Source organism: Spodoptera frugiperda, chromosome 8 (genome assembly GCF_023101765.2).
Source record: "Spodoptera frugiperda isolate SF20-4 chromosome 8, AGI-APGP_CSIRO_Sfru_2.0, whole genome shotgun sequence".
Classification (NCBI taxonomy): Eukaryota; Metazoa; Arthropoda; class Insecta; order Lepidoptera; family Noctuidae; genus Spodoptera; species Spodoptera frugiperda.
In genome coordinates, this window is record NC_064219.1 from 2,527,247 (window position 1) to 2,545,326 (window position 18,080).

At 37.1% G+C, this 18,080-nt stretch overlaps 1 protein-coding gene across 2 annotated transcripts in view; it reads right to left on the reverse strand.

The window, feature by feature from the left end:
- The window catches only part of LOC118275352 (uncharacterized), an 82,309-nt gene extending 65,749 nt beyond the window's left edge, over positions 1-16,560 (reverse strand). The window contains exons 1-2 of one of the 2 annotated variants that reach the window (XM_035593270.2): positions 16,339-16,560; positions 6,708-6,764 (exon numbers count right to left, since the gene is read on the reverse strand). In XM_035593270.2, the coding sequence (XP_035449163.1) occupies positions 6,708-6,744 (37 nt within the window). In that variant the 5' untranslated portion in view covers positions 6,745-6,764; positions 16,339-16,560. The remainder of the gene's footprint in view (positions 1-6,707; positions 6,765-16,338) is intronic. The other variant, XM_035593271.2, reaches the window with a different exon arrangement.
- Positions 16,561-18,080: the final 1,520 nt, after the last annotated feature.

The window sequence follows — 18,080 nt, forward strand, 5'->3', positions numbered from 1 at the left end:
AAACGAAAATCCACTAAAAATAACAAACTTAGACAAACTGACTTATCGCATTTTAAACCGTTCCATCGCGTCGCGTCGGATGTATAAAATGATTCTTCAATGAATTTATTACCATGACAAAAGGAGTTTGGAGGAGGCCTCCTTATCTCGAGAAGGCAGATGGCAGACTTTTTGTTTACAGACCCGACACGGACGAGTGACACTTAGGAATGAATAAACATGGATAAATAAACGAATGTATCTATAGGTATAGATATCATTAGAACTTGAAACGGGATATTTACCATGTTTATTAGTTTTTATGAGATTCCGATATTTCGGCACCGTTGCAAAACTTATAAAAACTAATAACCCCGACCAGGGACCTCTTTCTCGGCAGTCGCATACAACCAATTGACTAACGAAGCAATCTGAATGATACGTTTTATAGTATTATTAAATCACTGCAAGAGTATGAGCTTCTCAGTATAAGGCATATATGGCAAACCCTATATTTTAATGGATCAATTCGAGAATAGAAACCCTGGCCAAAAATTCGCACGTGTGATCAATTGACCATTGAGGAACTTAAAATAATCAAAAGAAGTAAGTAAGTACACATACAAATTTTACTTCGTTTACAATAAGTAATACCTACACATGTCTTTATAAACTAGGTACGGACTAATTGTGTCCACCCCCTACTTAATTAGCCAAGATACTAGTCAGAGAGCTCAGTAAACCAATCTAATCTCAACTAAATCTCAAACGTACTTTAGGAGCTTGCGAAACTATAGTTCCACCTAAAACAACACGTCCCCTCACTCAGACGGCACATAATGGCAATGTGTACAATCCATTGCGTTTTTACTGCCGTCTTATTACCGGAGGGGGTGCGTTGACCAAGCAATGAACGGCGGGAATGCGGTGTAGTAATTTCGAGTGACATTTCGGGGTAGGTGAGACGTTTTATATCGATCGGGTTTAGTTTTATGAATGGCTGGCTTCGCTCTCGCTGGGTTGGCGGGCTCCTCCCCCTCCTGCCCTCTCTACCTCTCCCCTCCGACACCTGAAGCCCCGAGGCAGTTCGGTAAAGAAGGTTTGGGTACCAATTTTCCCAGCTGATTTGTGACGTGATCATTAGAGTAACGATACACACAAACGACGGTGAGTGAGAGTAATTTCAATGAATTCGTACTCATTATTATACTTTGGGTTTTTGTAATGGAGCTCCGAGTTTGATGCTAGGTTGGAGGGAAGTTTTGTTAAGATTTTCTTCCATGAAATATTCAAAATTAGCATTTAGTTAGATTATTAAAAGTCTTTATTGTAACAATTTTAATATTATGACTCGTTTTACGTATATTATAGTAACAGTAATGAAAATTTGTATTGTTACTGTATTTATGTTTGGTTACTTTGTATCTCATTATAAGCGGACTGTATGTTCTTATGAGAATTTTTTTTTAAACCGACATATTTACCACCACTCCCAAACACAAAACGAAAAATCAACCTCTAATATTATGCCAAATATTTTCAAAACCATTCCTAACAGTGTCGTAATAAGTCCCCCTGTATATAAATAAACCTCCTCCTATCTCTACTTGGGTAATATGGCAGGAATATCGAAAAACTCATTGAGTGGAAACATCGAGTTTATCACAAACTGACTTGGAAACTTCATTCATATTTACGAAAGTTCGTGTCGCGTGTTTCGCGTACTGAATGATTTACTTGCGAAATATTTATGTATTAGTCATATAACTCTGTATTATGTATGTATAATAAATGTTTTGGAGGAAGAAAGTCATTTAATGACTTTTCCTCCTTGTGAGTACCATCTGAGTACAATCGTCCCCGTTCCTACTCGTGCTTCGAGCCGGAGCCCCGGTAATCCACTATGGACGTCCGTACCTCCGGATGCCCTCTATTAAATTGACCTGATACCAAAAGAGCCGACGTGTGCTTGCGTTGTTCGGGAGAACTATTCTTCGGCATGAATGGGCCTGCTCGACCGGAGTGATATTTTTACTTTACTGTGGGCCCCACAGGAAACCGACGTGAAACAACGCCATGGCTTACCATTAGGTAATATGTCTGCTTTTACCGGCTTATACCATAAAAAAGTATCTAAAACCACTCCAAAACCTTCCTAGAACTGCAATAAAAAGCTACAGACACAGATGTTCTATCTCTTTTAAAAAAACATACTTCGAAAGAATTCTTAGAAAAAAATATCCTTTAGAGTTCTTTCATGCTGTGTTCACGAGGTCATCTGTATGTTTGTATAGAGATACCAACAGTACTGAGTTACCTTGCGCACATCAAAAGATTTATGAATGTGGAAGACTTGCGCGTGTAACCCTCACGTGACTGGAGGGTCGGCAGGACACGTGCTGCTGTACCTCGCTTATTTATTTAGAATAGAATAACATTATTGTTGTAAAATTTTATTTGTTTAAGGAATTGTATGGATAGTTATAGTGATAAGTGATATTTTTATTAATTCTGTTGTAGTTAATGGCGGTGAATATTTTTGGTTCGAAAAAATGTGAGTTATGCTCGTGTAAAGTCAAGGATTATTTTTGAAGAAAATTGAATTCAGTCTTTAATATTTGCATAGTTGCGTAGTTGTATTTCAATAACAATTTTATTGACCAAACCTTAAGTATTAAATGCTTTCAACTGCGTCACGTTACTCCGCAAATATGAAAACAATAGTCATAACTTCACAATACAAATGAGAGAAAGAACTCAAGCGAAAATAATCTCCACAAGACATTAAGAATTCAAAACACATTTCTCAAAACTAAAATATTTATTTCTTAACAAACCTCAAAGTCTGTTTATACCCCTAAGACTCGAACAAACTCAAGCATTACAACGCTGTAATTTATAAAGCGTAGAGCACAATAAATGTGCTCATTACCAACAATGAAATATACAAGGTTGGCCGTACTGAGAGAAATTTTGCAAAAAAAGCGCTGTTTTTGCTTTAAAAGACATAAATCAACGTGGAACTCGCTGTGTCTGCATCTGTTGTTTTAGGGTTTGTACAGACTACGCAAGAATCTTTCGCAAAAAAGTACATTATAATAAAAAAGAAGGTTCTGTCGACAGCCCTGTTGAACGATGGTGATCAATGCTCGTTCGTTCTGTATGAAAAGAGGTTTCAGACCGCAATGAGACAATAAGGCAAAGTAAATAATGATAATTTATTATTCACTTGATACGGACTCTTCGTAGACATGTCTCAGTTAGGGATTAGAAAAAGTTTTATTATAACTCTCGTGAGACATACTAAATTAATTATAATGTTATCGGTTTGCTCACGCGTCGTGTATCCCGGTTTGCTGCTCATGAATATGAGCCTCTAGCATGGCTTGAAACTAGTCGAGTTCCTCGTCAAACAGTTACGTGAGTAAGACGATAACATAATAATTAATTAAATTTTATTATATTTACGTCTAAAATTGGGTATGGTGTTTAGCAGGCTGTATCGTTTATCCAATGGGACTGAAAACATAACTATAGCTGAGCTATTGCAAAACGTGGGAACTATCATAAGTATTTTTTTATCTGATCTCTCGCTCACACTTATGCCAGTTGTGCGGGATAGTCACATTCTTTTGACGTGACAGTTCACACGTTTGTAATGGTCCGACTATAGCGAAACATGAGTTTATCCGCTTCTTCTGTGGAACCTTTTTTTAAGGAGGGAAAAACATCCAATTAGTTCTGCCGCCTTGGGCGAGGCTCTTAGACTCTTATTGACTAAAAACCACCCTGTTCCTACTCCTGCTTTTCGAGCCGGAGCCCCAGTAACCCCGCTAGGTAGTCCGCAGCTCCGGATTTCTGTGGTACTTAATATAAATATCGTCGTTCTACCTACCCTCTTCTGACAATAAGACACGTAATACAACGTTATTCAAAACGATTTCATGGTTACATTCACAATTCTGCGAGTTTAATAAACGAAACTCATTATTTCTCCTTTTACATATTTCTCAACCGTTATGAAATAAATGAGAACATTCCTTCGACGCCCATTATTATTTGTTTTCAAATTCAAAGATACGTATGCATTTAAAATTGCGAAGTTTCTAAGAAAATAAATACAAGGACTATATATAATAGTATGTGTTATATTTCTTCTAGTTATTTCTTACTTACATTTAAAAAAAAACATTGCCCCACACTAGGATTTTCTCCTGTGTCGTGGGTGCGTTTACAAACATACAATTTTACATACACATGACACTCAGGCCCGAAATAACAATTTGTGGATCACACAAAGAATTGCTCCGTGCGGAAATCGAACTCGGCACCAGTGAATAGTCTTAAAACTAAGAGGACAATGAGCAAGGAATGTCAGATCTACTCATTACTCTTTTTCTATCAGATTCTCTCAATTCTTGGTTCATTCTCTCTCTCTCTCTCTCTCTCTCTCTCTCTCTCTCTCTCTCTCTCTCTCTCTCTCTCTCTCTCTCTCTCTCTCTCTCTCTCTCTCTCTCTCTCTCTACTACGTAAAGTTAGGTTTTCAAAACTCAAAAACGACTAAACTCATTCGTGAATTTCAACAAATAAAATAAATAAGAATCCCGATACACCGCTAGTACTCGCAAGTGAATAAAAATGTATGAAAATGTATAAAATAAAGCAATAGAATTAAGTCTAAATTGTTATTTAAGTTGAATGAACGACGGTTGCATTGCCCTTAAATTAAGTTAGAGCCTAGTTGAGACTGTGAGACCGTGAGACTGTGAGACTGTGAGACTGTGGCTTGTGCACGTCTGTGTGGACAAAATGGCTGAATTTTGTAATTTTCATTCCACAAGCACCCTAACTCACATTATAAATTCGAAAGTGAATTTGGTAGTTTGTTCTTTAATGGACTGTTGTAAATTACTGATGCAAAATATTATAAGGTCTTGCTATTTAATCAACAAACCATTAAACATTGGGGAATATATGCATATATGCAGGAAAGAGACACACGTGTACAATGTAACCAAGAATTGTATTGTGATCCTGATTAAAAAAGAGTAACCTATGGGGTTTCTGGCTCGTTCTTCTCCAAAGGAATCTACATTTTAGAACGAGCAAACAGCCTCACTAGAGGATTAACCAACAGGCAGACAGTTTTACTATTTTAATATTTTTACGTTCAAAAGTGCCTTCCTAGTCAATTTGAAATAAATAATTTAGACTTTTGACCAGAAAACAATAAGAAAATTCTTATCAAACATTCTTAAACTAAGCGTACCTATCACGGTACATTCGACACAGACAACGGACCCTTATCAAGAGTACAGGCTCCTCTAATTTTTGCCACTTAACTATTTACCCCGAAACCCATTAAAATGTAACCACAGCACATCAAACTTTGTCCTCCGAAGCCGAAAGCTCTTTGAGTTTAATCATATGAATATAATTACATTATTAAAATGAAAGTGCGAAATGCTTTGTTGTAAATGGGCCTATTTGGGCCTAAAGGCTTTTATTTGTTGTTAAATGCATGGATTTTATACCTTAATGAAACTATTGTTGAGTTTTATATACTAAATAGTGTGTAAGAGTATGTTAGATATTGTGTGTTTAGTAATAATGTGTTGTTGTTAAGCTGTTTACTTCGTTGGTTGAGTAGCCGCAAACGCAACTGCCGAGCAAAAGATCTCGGATTCGATATCAAATATTAAAGATTTTTTCTAGCACTTTAAGTACAAGAGAGCCTTTAAGTACTTTAAGTACGTGCTTCGATATGAATAGGCCGGGTTGACCGGAGTGATACTACGGCCTCACAGAAAACCGACGTGAAACCAAGCTTGCGTTGTATTTAGTTGTGTAAGTGAAATTATACCGTAAAAAAGCTTTATAAAATTCTCAGCAGGTAATAATAACGAAGTCTGAAATGGTAGTCGGTGTCTCTACTTACCTCAGCGGGGATTAAAAAGCGTGACGTTACATTACCGTTACAAAACAAAATACAAGGCGAGAGTCCATGGTTCCTGTTTGGAAAACACTACACATGTCCAATGGCAAAATTCCAAGACTGTACAGCGATTACCAATAACACCGTCGTGTTACAAGCAACATGGTGTCAAGGATATTTAATGGCTTGTAGGGGATACAGTCTTATAGTAATATACGATAGTATTCGAAATAAATGCTGTAACACGTTTCTTTTGTATTATAAGTATCGGTATTTGTGGATAGAAGTATTTTAAGATAAATTATTTCATAAACATTGTCACACGTTTATTTATACTCATAAATATTAGTAGATGATGTCTGTGGTTTTACTCTCGACAATTATGGAGTTAAAGACTAATAAAATTGGCTTTAGTTAGTCGTTATTACATTAGCTACCTGCCAATAAAAGTCTCGTCAAAATCGGTTCAGCCGTTTCAGAGATTAGCCAGAACAAACAGACAGACATACAGATAAAATGTATTATTTAGGTTTATATTTATACGTATGTTTGCTTTGTTGTTTCAATATTACAAACTTGACACTTCAACTTAATTTATTAGTCTTGATGAGTGAGAAAGTTTATGTGGATGTATTTATGTATGTATGTAAGTATGTATGTTGCATGTTTTTCTTTCAAATTCAGTCGAGAAATAGATTATAGTCTAGCTAGAATAATACACTGGCTACTTTTTATTTTGCAAATGCGGATCATGCCGATGGCAGGATCTAGTTATTTATATAAATAAACTTACCGTGATCATCTTTGTAGCGTCGGCATAAGGAAAACATTCTGTTTAGCGATCGTTGACCTGAGAACAAGAAAAAACATGTTATTTATAAGCTGTATTGATGAAGCAATACACGCACGGACACACACACATAGATATACTTGAATATTATGTCCATCGCCATCAATACTATTTCGATATAAAGTCACAAATTAATTTTGCGAATACGAAAGTTAGGATGCTTTTCCATTAAATATGTGCTATGTAGTTATGACACGAAGATGTAATAGATCAGCTGTAAAGCTATGTAACCGTTTCCACTGATACTAAGCTATGTAGCTGTGCGGGGAAGATGCGCAGCTCGAGTATACAATGTATCGATAGTAGGCAAACCATCAATAGCACGCATCCATAGCACGCAACCATAGCACGCATCCATAGCGCGCACCTTCTCATATAAAAACATAGCATAACTGAGTCCGTTTCCACCAGTGCTAAGCTATGTGTACCAATAAATATGATTGGTTAAAGACAAATGCATCCACAGCAACGTAGCATAGCACATCTCTGGTGGAAAACCACCCTTCATGTCTGTTTAGTTCTACTTTCATTATTTTGCACAATATTTCCCAATTTTCTCTAGTAACACTGGCGGAGGCTCAAATTATAAATTATGTAACAGTTTGCCGTCAAAAGCATTATTGAATTTATAGCTGAAATAAGCTGTTAGTCCTAAAAATTCAATAGACGAACTACAAAGGACTGCCTCGTTGGCCGAGTGGTTGCAAGTGCGACTGCCGGGCAAGCTATCTCGGGTTCGATTCCCGCGCGAAGAACTGCTGGGTTTTTTCGAATTTTCGAAAATCTCTCACTAGTAGCACGGAGTCTGGAAATGTGTATGGTTGGAAATGGCTCGCCACCTATTACATGGAACTTTGAACATACATTGTCAAAAGTGGGCGTACATAATACAGTGGCATTACGTGCCATAACGTGCACCTCTGCCTACCCCTTCAGGGATTAAAGGTGTGACGATATGTAATGTAACTACAAAGGAACGAAACTTAATATTATTCCCAGTAGAACGGTATTATAATATTCGCTTGAATAACCAAAGGTTAGTCCATCATGCAATATCGGTACCCATAGGAGCCTGGCGTCACCTGCCGCCAATTACATACTGAGACCCTTTAGGGTAGTAACACCCTGACGTTATGGTACCCTAGTACTTCTTAATATTTATCACTGGAACGGTCGGGAAAATGTGATTGCCGATCATGGTCTCGGGATCAAATAAATGATTATTGCGCGTATTTAGAAATCGTTTGTAGTTACCTACAAATACTGGAAATAATTTTATAGAACACTAGCTACTTCCGCGCGGTTTCACCCGCTGTACTCGGTTGCTATTAATCGTAGCGTGATGTTTTATAGCCTATAACTTTCCTCGATAAATGCGCTATCCAACACAAAAAGAATTATTCAAATCGGACCAGTAGTTCCGGAGATTAGCGCGTTCAAACAAACAAACAAACAAACTCTTCAGCTTTATAATATTAGTACCGTATAGATTTTCAGCATTGTTTTTGGCAAAATGTTACCTAATCATGATCATCAGTGTAAATTAATTATTATGTTTTACGGCTTACTCATGTAACTATTTGACGAAGAACTCGAACCTGCCTGGAAGCCGAGTCTGAAATCTAGGGTCTGGCGTGTGACACAGTAAGCTCGGTATGTAACACTGTTTTTGCGTCGACCCGGGATCCCAACTCAACACCTACGCAGCCGCTGACGACCTAGTCCAACGTGCCAACAGTGTCGCGCGCTCTCGTCACCAGCGGAGATAAAAGTGAGTGTACGACACTGTCCTTGCACAAGCTCCCTAATACAATACAACTAAAACGTCGTTCTGACGTCTTACAGCGACGTCTTACTGTAGTGGCGCTGCTACTGTAGTCCCGCTGCTACAGTAGCAGCACGACTACAGTATGACGTCGCCGCGTCGTGTGTCGCGGAATGCTCTTGAACATGAGCCTCTAGCATGGCTTGAAACTAGTCGAGTTCCTCGTCAAACAAATACGTGAGTAAGCCGATATCATAATAATTAATTTAGTATGTCTCACGAAAGTTACAATAAAATTATATGGATTAAATTCTCATCTGTGCCGTTGTTTGACCAAAAATAAAAAAATACATTTGTCTAACTAAGATCTGCCTTACCAGAGAGTCCAGTACGCGTTTAGCCCTCTGATTGGTTGGTTCATTGAAGCCAACAAATCAGATCACCGAACACGGTAACGTTACGATCTCTTTAATCGTTAAACAAACTCGTACTAAGCCCTCAGTGTCTAAGCGAAATCAATGCTTTGATATTGACTGCCCTTGACTTAGGTGTATTATAACATAGCGTAGTTCTGTTTATAATAGGTATTCCCCACCATCCACCATATATCAGTTCTCAATACTTAATATTATATCTTGAATGATTGACAAGTCTTCAAGTTTATTAGCAAGTCTGTAAGTGAACACGTTCACTCGCGTTATGGGTTACGAATGAGTTGAAACGTTTTTCCTGCGAACTGAATACCAAATTGGAAACATCAGTTATGGTAAATTTATTGCTTGTTTAGTTAGAAACGTGGTTTTTATGTAATTGTTTTTTTTGTGTATAGAAAGAAAGAAACTGTGTCTGAGCGAGTTGCTCATATTTTTTATCAATCACAGTAGTACACTAATATTATAAATGTGAAAGTTTGTTTGTTTGGATATTTGTTTGTCAATCACGCTGAAAGTACTGAACGGATTTTGATGATATTTAGTATACAGACAGGGTATAAGCTAATTTAAGTGGTAGGTGATATAATTTTTATCCCACGGAAATACGCATACGTAGGCGGGCCCGCTGGCAGAAGCTTATTTTAATATATTTTCAAACTTTACTATCGCGATACAAAGTAGAGCTCATTATCATTGCAAATCCTTATCGCTGAATATTTTTCGTCAGCGTCATCGGTCGGAAATAGTGAATACAAAGTATTCAAAAGCGTTTGATTAATTTAGAATTAAGAAAGGTATCGGGTAACTACCCTAAATTGAGTTGTTTAGGGTATTTTAAATATATGGTGTTATATTTTTTTATGGAATAGGTGGCAAACAAGCAAACGAGTCACCTGATGGTAAGCGATCAGCGCCGCCCATAGACACCCGCAACGCCAGAGGAGTTACAGGTGCGTTGCAGGCCTTTTAAAAAAGGAGTATGCGATATATTATAATAAATTATACTCTTTATACACAATGTAAGTGTTTTTAAACAACCAATTCAAGTATTTTATGTTTTACAAAGTATTATAAATAGCGTTCTCGTGACTTGTGATTGAGTTAATTTATTTAGGCATTAAGTGTAGCGCAATGCGACCTTCATAGAATGCAGACGGCGGGACAATGAACCTAATTGTTCTATCTAAGTAGAACTTGTGCGTAAATATTGTTCATTAGGGATTTGAATCTTGTGCGTAAAGAATGGTAAGAATTTGGGAAAATTATTGCTTGCAGGTGCAGTCAGTATTACTTTTGGAGAGGTCATATGAAATATCACTTATTTAAATTTCTGCTGTATCAGTCAGTATTAGGACAGTCTTTATTGCCGCAATGATGGACGATATCAATACAAAATCTGTGGATCATGATCGATTTTTGATTAGTTGTATGGGGTTTCAGTCAAAAGTAAAAATTGATACAGATAGTTTGGATTTGGACAAGCCCGCCACAACCTCCCACACTGCTGCAACTCCTGTAAGCCAGGATCTACAGTAGGTACAACCATGAAAACACCGGAACACTGAAGTCCGGCGCATCCCAGGGACATGATCTTGGATCCCGCAACGAAATTAATCAGAAGATATTATTTGAGGAGAAGAAAAAGAAAACGATACGGTAGTTAAATAGATAAATAGAGATAGTTTGGATTTTGAAATAACCGTTTTTTTTAAGCCTACACACTACAACAGACACACCCTCTTCCCTAAATATAATATAAACATACGGCGTTGCAATTTGGCGATCGAAGCAACTCCCCTTCAACTGTTGTTGCACGCGCAACCCAACTAACGTAGCTGTCAACATGTCGCGCATGAAACGTTTCATTAAAACTTGTCCTTGCATTTTTTGATTATACACAACGTCACGCCTTTTATCCTCGTAAGAGTAGGCAGAGGTGCACATTACGGCACGTATTGTCCCATGGTATAGGGATATTATATCCCATATTACCATATACTGAGCACAATTACAGACTCCGTACTACTACTGAGAAATTTTTAAAAACCCGAAAAAAGCCCAATCATACTTTGCCCCACTCGGAAATCGAACCCGAGATCCTTTGTCCGGCAGTTGCACTTACTACTTGACCAACGAGGCAGCCTTTTACTTATTATACTCACTAACTATCTCTAATAGGCAAGAAATACCTCTAAATATAACTATGTCAAACTGATGAGATGAAATATCAGACAGCCATCAGAAGAGAAGTTGACGGCAACATTTTTATTTCCACACACAAGGCACAGAAGAATCTGAGACTGATAGATTGTTATTTTTTTCACAAACACATCAAGGACACGTGAACATAAAACCTCCCATTCGCCCCCGAATGCCTGTTTAGAACATGGGATCAGATCGGGCGCAAAAATAAACAAATTATGTTATGTAAGTATTTTATTTTTCTGTTATTTTTGCTTAGGAACAAAACAAAAGGGCATAACGAAGGGTATATAGCCATATAGGACCCCGCATTGTACCCGTCTGATGTTACAGCGTTCATATATTTTTATCTTTTATCCCGTTCACTTCTACCCCATTGGGCTACGATGCTACGGCGTAGCGCTGCCGTAGCGCCACGTAGCAACCGCGTAGCAATTTATTGAAAGCAAAATATTTTTTACTCATTGATTTATGAAGCACTTTCAATCTTTTTTATGTGTCTATCTTAATATTAGTTTTTATATAGACATCATTCTGCTGAGTTTAATAGATTTCTCTACTGTAAAGAGCGTGATTTTTTAATTATTACATTGCTTCAGATTTTTACTGTACCCTAATGTTTAGTAATTTGAGTGCCTCTCAAATACCATTCCCGGATGAATTCTTTTTGGTATAAAATTAAAACATTACCTAATACTCTATTTGAATATTTTATACACAAAACTGTAGCAAATATTTTAACCGAACATTTCGGTAATTCGTAATGAAAAATAATTTTCAGTGGAGCCTCGTGTTCTCTGTCACTTTAAGGTTTATTACAGTGACAAGAGACGCTTTTAAGGACGTCTAAAAGCTAAGTGCCATTGAAGTACAAAGTTAGTTTACTTGGCAAAGTTTCGAGCCTCAACGAACACGGTGTTCCGTTAGCACAAACATCTATGACAGGCGCTACTTGTAGTTTCAAGGCTGGAAGGTATGAAAATATGTTGCTAACGGTATTTATTGATTATGACTTAAGATAATAATAAATTAGTAATAGGTCTTTTTTAAAAAAAAACGTCACACACTAGGATTTTTCTTGTGTCGTGGGTACGTTTACAATCATACAAATTCACAAACACATGACACCCAGACCCGAAACAGTATCACACAAAGAGTTGCTCCGTGCGGGAATCGAACCCACTACACGCTGCGCGCAAGCCGGTTACGCAGCCACAGCACCAACTAGTCTGCATAAGTATATACCGGACACGATTTCAAACGGAAATTCCATAAAATCAATAAGACATAGAAATTTAAATCAAAACAGCTTACTACACAATCACCCTTACCGCAAAAGGCAGATTTTATAATTATTTACACTTCTAAGATCCCAATTCATCAATAACACTTCATCCGCCAATACTACATTTTATCTCAAAAATCTAACAAACAAAAAAGGAAAACAAACATTCCATTATCCGTATTTAGAAAATCGGGTTTATATATTTAGTTAGTGACTAAATAATTCACGTTACGTAGGTATTTAGTCAGCAGGATCAGGGAGTAGGCTTTGATCGTGTTTGTGCCGAATAAATACTTTGTGTAACCGTATACCGCCAATAAACATAACGTAATATTACGTGTTTACGTTACGTTAGCTGTCTGATGGTATGGTTTAGGTATTTTTATTATTTTGTACCTAGTTAGGTATTATTATAACTTTCGTGAGATATAATGGAACACACGATGCGGCGATTGTCGCGGAATGCTGCTCATAAATATAAGCCTCTAGCATGGCTACCTAACGGGTATACCGGGGCTCCGGCTCGAAAAGCAGGAGTAGGAACGGGGTGGTTTTTAGTCAGTAAGAATATGACATTCTTGCCTCACCTAAGGCGGGGGAAGTCATTGGATGATTTTCCGCCCTTAATCATTGGAAAAAAAACATGGCTTGAAACTAGTCGAGTTCCTCGTCAAAGAGTTTTACGTGAGTAAGCCAATAACATATTAATTAATTTAACTTCTGATAATAACTGAGTAAAATGAGAATCGAACCTCATTTTATCATCATCATCCTGATCATGAACAGCCTTTAAGCCCTCTGTTGACTACAGTTGAGCAAAGGCCTCTTCTCACATGGAGAAAGTATGATCATTAATCATCACGTTTACTTAAGGCAGATAGGTGATTTCAAACTTATAATTAGAAATTCCGTTTTACGTGACATTACGTTTTACGTTAATAGGTTTCCTCACGATGTTTTCCTTCAGCGTTTGTCAGTAGCACAAAAAAGTTACTTAAATACTGTAGAAATTGCATACCTCTAGTAGGAGTATAATTAGCGTCTAAATAATCTCAGAGAGTACATATATGGAACTCTGAAAAAGTCACAGTGGTACTTCGACCTCGAGCCACACCCTCACTCATGAGAAGCAGGCACCATCTCCGGTCCACCACGACTTATAACCACCCTTAGTAATAAACATAAAGTGATAATTCCTTTTAAACCCCTAAAGGAGAAGTCAAGTACCTTAACTCCAGTCATATTATGAGTAACATGAGGTGAGCCAATTACCATACGAATTACACAGTAATGTCATTGTATATTGCATAATAACATTTCTTATCAATAATTTAATTTAGCCCCCGCACGCGAGAGCACCGCCGCCGTATCATACAGATTTAACCAAGTTAATATTGTTAATTGCCCCGTAATGAGGGAGGGAGGAGACATGTACCCTCAATTATGTCTAAACCATACATTTAATTAGTGCATTATACAATGTTTTGTACTCAATCTTGAGTTATGTAATTAGTCATATCTAATTACGCTTGAAACCGTTTAATCTTAATAATATTAATCAAGGAATAACATGTGACGGTACACTGCTGTAATATAGGTCTATCGTGCATGAGGGTTAATTTAATGATAATTCATGCTTACCCGTACAGGGAATACACATAAGGCGCGCATAAAAATGCAAGTCACCTACCCGGAAAGGTGTTAGGGGTATTTAATTATAAAATCAATTGCTGGTCGTAAGTCTCGATAAAACTCGAGAACTGCTGGACTGATTTGGCAGATTTTAGTCTTGCATTATTTGTGCAGGACTACGTAATGTTTAAAAGTTGAGAAAAAAGTGTTGGAAGCAGTACAAAGTTTGCCGGGTTAGCTAGTTGAAAATAATTTTGTTAAATTGTGATATAATATTTTGTCAGTTAAGAGCAATAGGTACCACTCCTAAAATTCTTACATTAATAGAAAAGCCTAGTCTCAAGTCCCAAACTATAGACAGAACCAGAATTTAAGACTATATGGACTGTACTGTATGGTTACTGATTGTATTAAAAATGGAAGCTAAAGATACGAGTTTTTTCTACGGGGGTAAAATCATCCAATGACTTCTAATGGGCGAGGCGAGAGGGAGTGTCAGACTCTTACTGACTAAAAACAACCCCGTTCCTACTCCTGCTTTTCAAGCCGGAGCCCAGCTAAGTAGTCCGCAGCACGGGAAAGATATAGTATAGAACCAAAAATCCCACATCAATTGCATTCGTTCCTTATTTTAGTCAAAAGCAAAATTAATTTAAAATTCAAACTAGCCATTCGTGAACAAAACAGTAGCTGGAACAATAAGGAGACGAGAGAAAATTCTCGGAATCGAAATGTGTGCAAGACTTGAAACTGGGACACTCAGGTCAACTATCAGCTAGTCGATAATAATGCCAGCTGTGGCCGCAGCCGCCATGACAGGAGACCTCAGGATGACCTAGCATTCCTAATAATCTAGGTAACCTGGATGTAAGTAGAAAAAGTATATTCATGTAGTTTTCTTTGATTAGGCGTAAGACAAGCTGCGGGGTTATTATTTTAATTGCAACGTCACGCGTTTTATCCCAGAAGAGGTAGGCAGAGGTGCACATTACGGCACGTAATGCCGCTATACAATGTACACCCACTTTTCACCGTTTGTGTTATAATTCCCATGTAACAGGCCCTATTAAATAGGGGGTGAACCTATTGCCATATATTGGGCGCAACTCCAGACTCCGTACTCCTACTGAGAGTATTTTTTTTAAACTGAAAGAAGCCCAGCGTAGCTTTACCCGACCCGGGAATTTAACCTGAGACCCCTTGTCTGTGGTTATTATTATACTATTTCTATTAGCGTAGCATCAAATCATCACTTGTAATGTTGCACTTGCGACCACTCTACCAACGAGGTAGTCAACAATAAACAAAATAAAAAATGTTTCAACGAGGTAGAAAAAATAATATCAATATAATTAAACTTTTAGTACAAAGAAAATGCCCGAAACTTCGACTGAGATTAAATTAATTTGAATATTTGGTTTTTATTTTCCAACATTTTGACTCCATGTGGTTTGGGTCGCGGTTCACAGTCATGGGACAAGGTCTTAACAATTATAAAATAAAACTGTTAAAACTATCGTGAAATTGTCCTTTACGCTTATATGTATAGGTTTTATACTTTTATAATTGCTTCCTATGTATATTTATGAAAGGCTAGGCTTTACATATTCTGCGATTATTGCATTTTTACGGCGTGGCTATGCATTTTTTACATTATATGACTTAACCATTTGATGGGTAGCTATTTGACCTATTTCCGTTCCTAGTCGTTAATAATATCTTATTTGTATTGAGCAATCCACGACTTTATTATTAATTTATAAACCATGATTGCATTACTTGTCTAATGTTTAAAACAAACGTTTGTCTGTACGTTAATTCCAATGTAAAGTCAATTTATTTTGTCTCATTAACTTGACGAAATAATCAATTGACATTGGCCAATTTTACGTTTTACAAATTACCTCTAATAATTCAAATAACTATAGCAGCTATAATGGCAAGGCAACACAATCTAAAAATATATTTTATACGCACTTAAAGCTAATTAAATAAAATATTAACTATATAAAAATCTACAATATACATATTAACTACTTTAACTAAATAAAATTCCTCGTAAGCTCAAAACAAAAAAGCATTTTGAAATAAAAACGGTCGTGCGAGCTGAATGAAAGCTTCGCGAGAAAACTTAATTAAGCCCTAGAAAAATGTGAACAAAAACTTATAAAGCAACGTCTACAAAACATCTCATTAAACTGTCAAAATAAAAATAAATTGCATTTTACGTAAAATAAAACGAACATGTGAACGAACCTTTTTTATGGTCTATAACTCGCACTGGTTGGCAACTTGGTAAAAACCCATGATCTGAACACTTAATAAAAAAAATGTAGCTGTCAAATTAATTTCGTATTTGGAATCGGTAGAGCACTGCACTATTTTATAAAAAGTTCACATGTGTAAAGTGAGTGCGAGGGATGAAAGCGGGCGGTTGTGACGGCGGGTGTAGAGCGACTGGCTGCCGCGGGCTCGGGGTGGCGAGCGCTACCCCGAGCCGAGATGAAATTAAATTCCCCAGAATACGAGTAAGGTCGAGAATTTTCATTGAAAGAGCTTATTAGTGTTTTATATGAACGCGGTCTTACGCTTAGGTAGTGTAGGGAACTAGGAAAATAGTTTATGAAAGTTAGAAGCCGTCGCTTTAAATGAAATGTGTAATTAGTGCCATTCAGAATAAGTAGACTTAGCAAGAAATTCTTACAGCATTTTAATACTACTCGGATTTTTTGTAACTAAACGAAACTAATTTCAATACATAAGTAAACAACATTTTTTGCTGTTCTAATTAATATTACAACAAAAGACTAATAAATATAAACAAAACAACAATTAAAACTCCCTGGAATAAGGCAGACACGCAGGCGCTGGCAACACAAGAAAGGTTCGGGTGAATTCGACAGGCGTCGGATACGGCCTGGCAGACCTCACAGGACGCACTGAACTGACTGAATTCTGATGCTTTCTCCAATATAAAATGCAATAGAGCGACGTTATTGTATTTACACCCCCACTCTTTCTGCGGGTGTCATGAGAGCTAAGGGACTACATATTTAACAGAGACCGAACTGCATCGTGCTTATAAATATAGGCGCTTACTCTTGAAACCAATCTCAATGTCAATGCAATTTCAATCCAATAAAATCTCAATATGTTTATATTATAACTTTCGTGAGACATACTAAATTAATTATTACTATTTGACGAGGAACTCGACTAGTTTTAAACAGTTACGTTATAATTAAAATCTCAATAATTCTATCACCCAAGTCAGCTCATACCCTGTCTGTATACCAAATTTCATCACAAACCGTTCAGTAGTTTCAGCGTTATACACGCACAAACATCCAAACAAACAAATTTTCACATGTATAATATTAAGTATGAAGCGTGATTGCATTTATATGCAAGGTATATATTATATATAACAGTCTCATTTCACAAGGCATTATGTACTCGGGAAAGACGAGAATGCCTTCACACGCCTTTTCAAAGTCAAAGCATTAAATATGAAAGTTTTCATTTCGTTCTGCTGTTTATGAAGCGTTTTAACTGAATCACATTTTGTTTCGTTGTAATTGAATTGGTTTTAATGAGTTTTTGTATATGTTTGTTTGTTTATTTCTTTATTTATTTAGCTTAATGCACTTCAAAGTGGTACTTAGGGAGAATATTTTTAGACTCTGCAATGAATGAGTGGGAGGCTGACTCTTGAATCCGATTCCGATCGATAGACATTGATATTGTGAAATTTCGTACTTTTGAGATGCAGCTCTAGCGTCGATTGCATCGTGCGTGCGGTGCCTCGCACATCCGACCACCACACAGGGCTGATGCCTGATCTGGAGCTGCGGACAATTTAGCGGGTTTACCGGGGCCTCGGTTCAAAAAGCAGGAGTAGTAATGGGTGGTGTTTAGTCAGTAAGAGTCTGACACTGCCTCTCACCTCGTCTAAGACGGGAGAAGTCATTGGCTGATTATCCACCTCAAAAATTAAA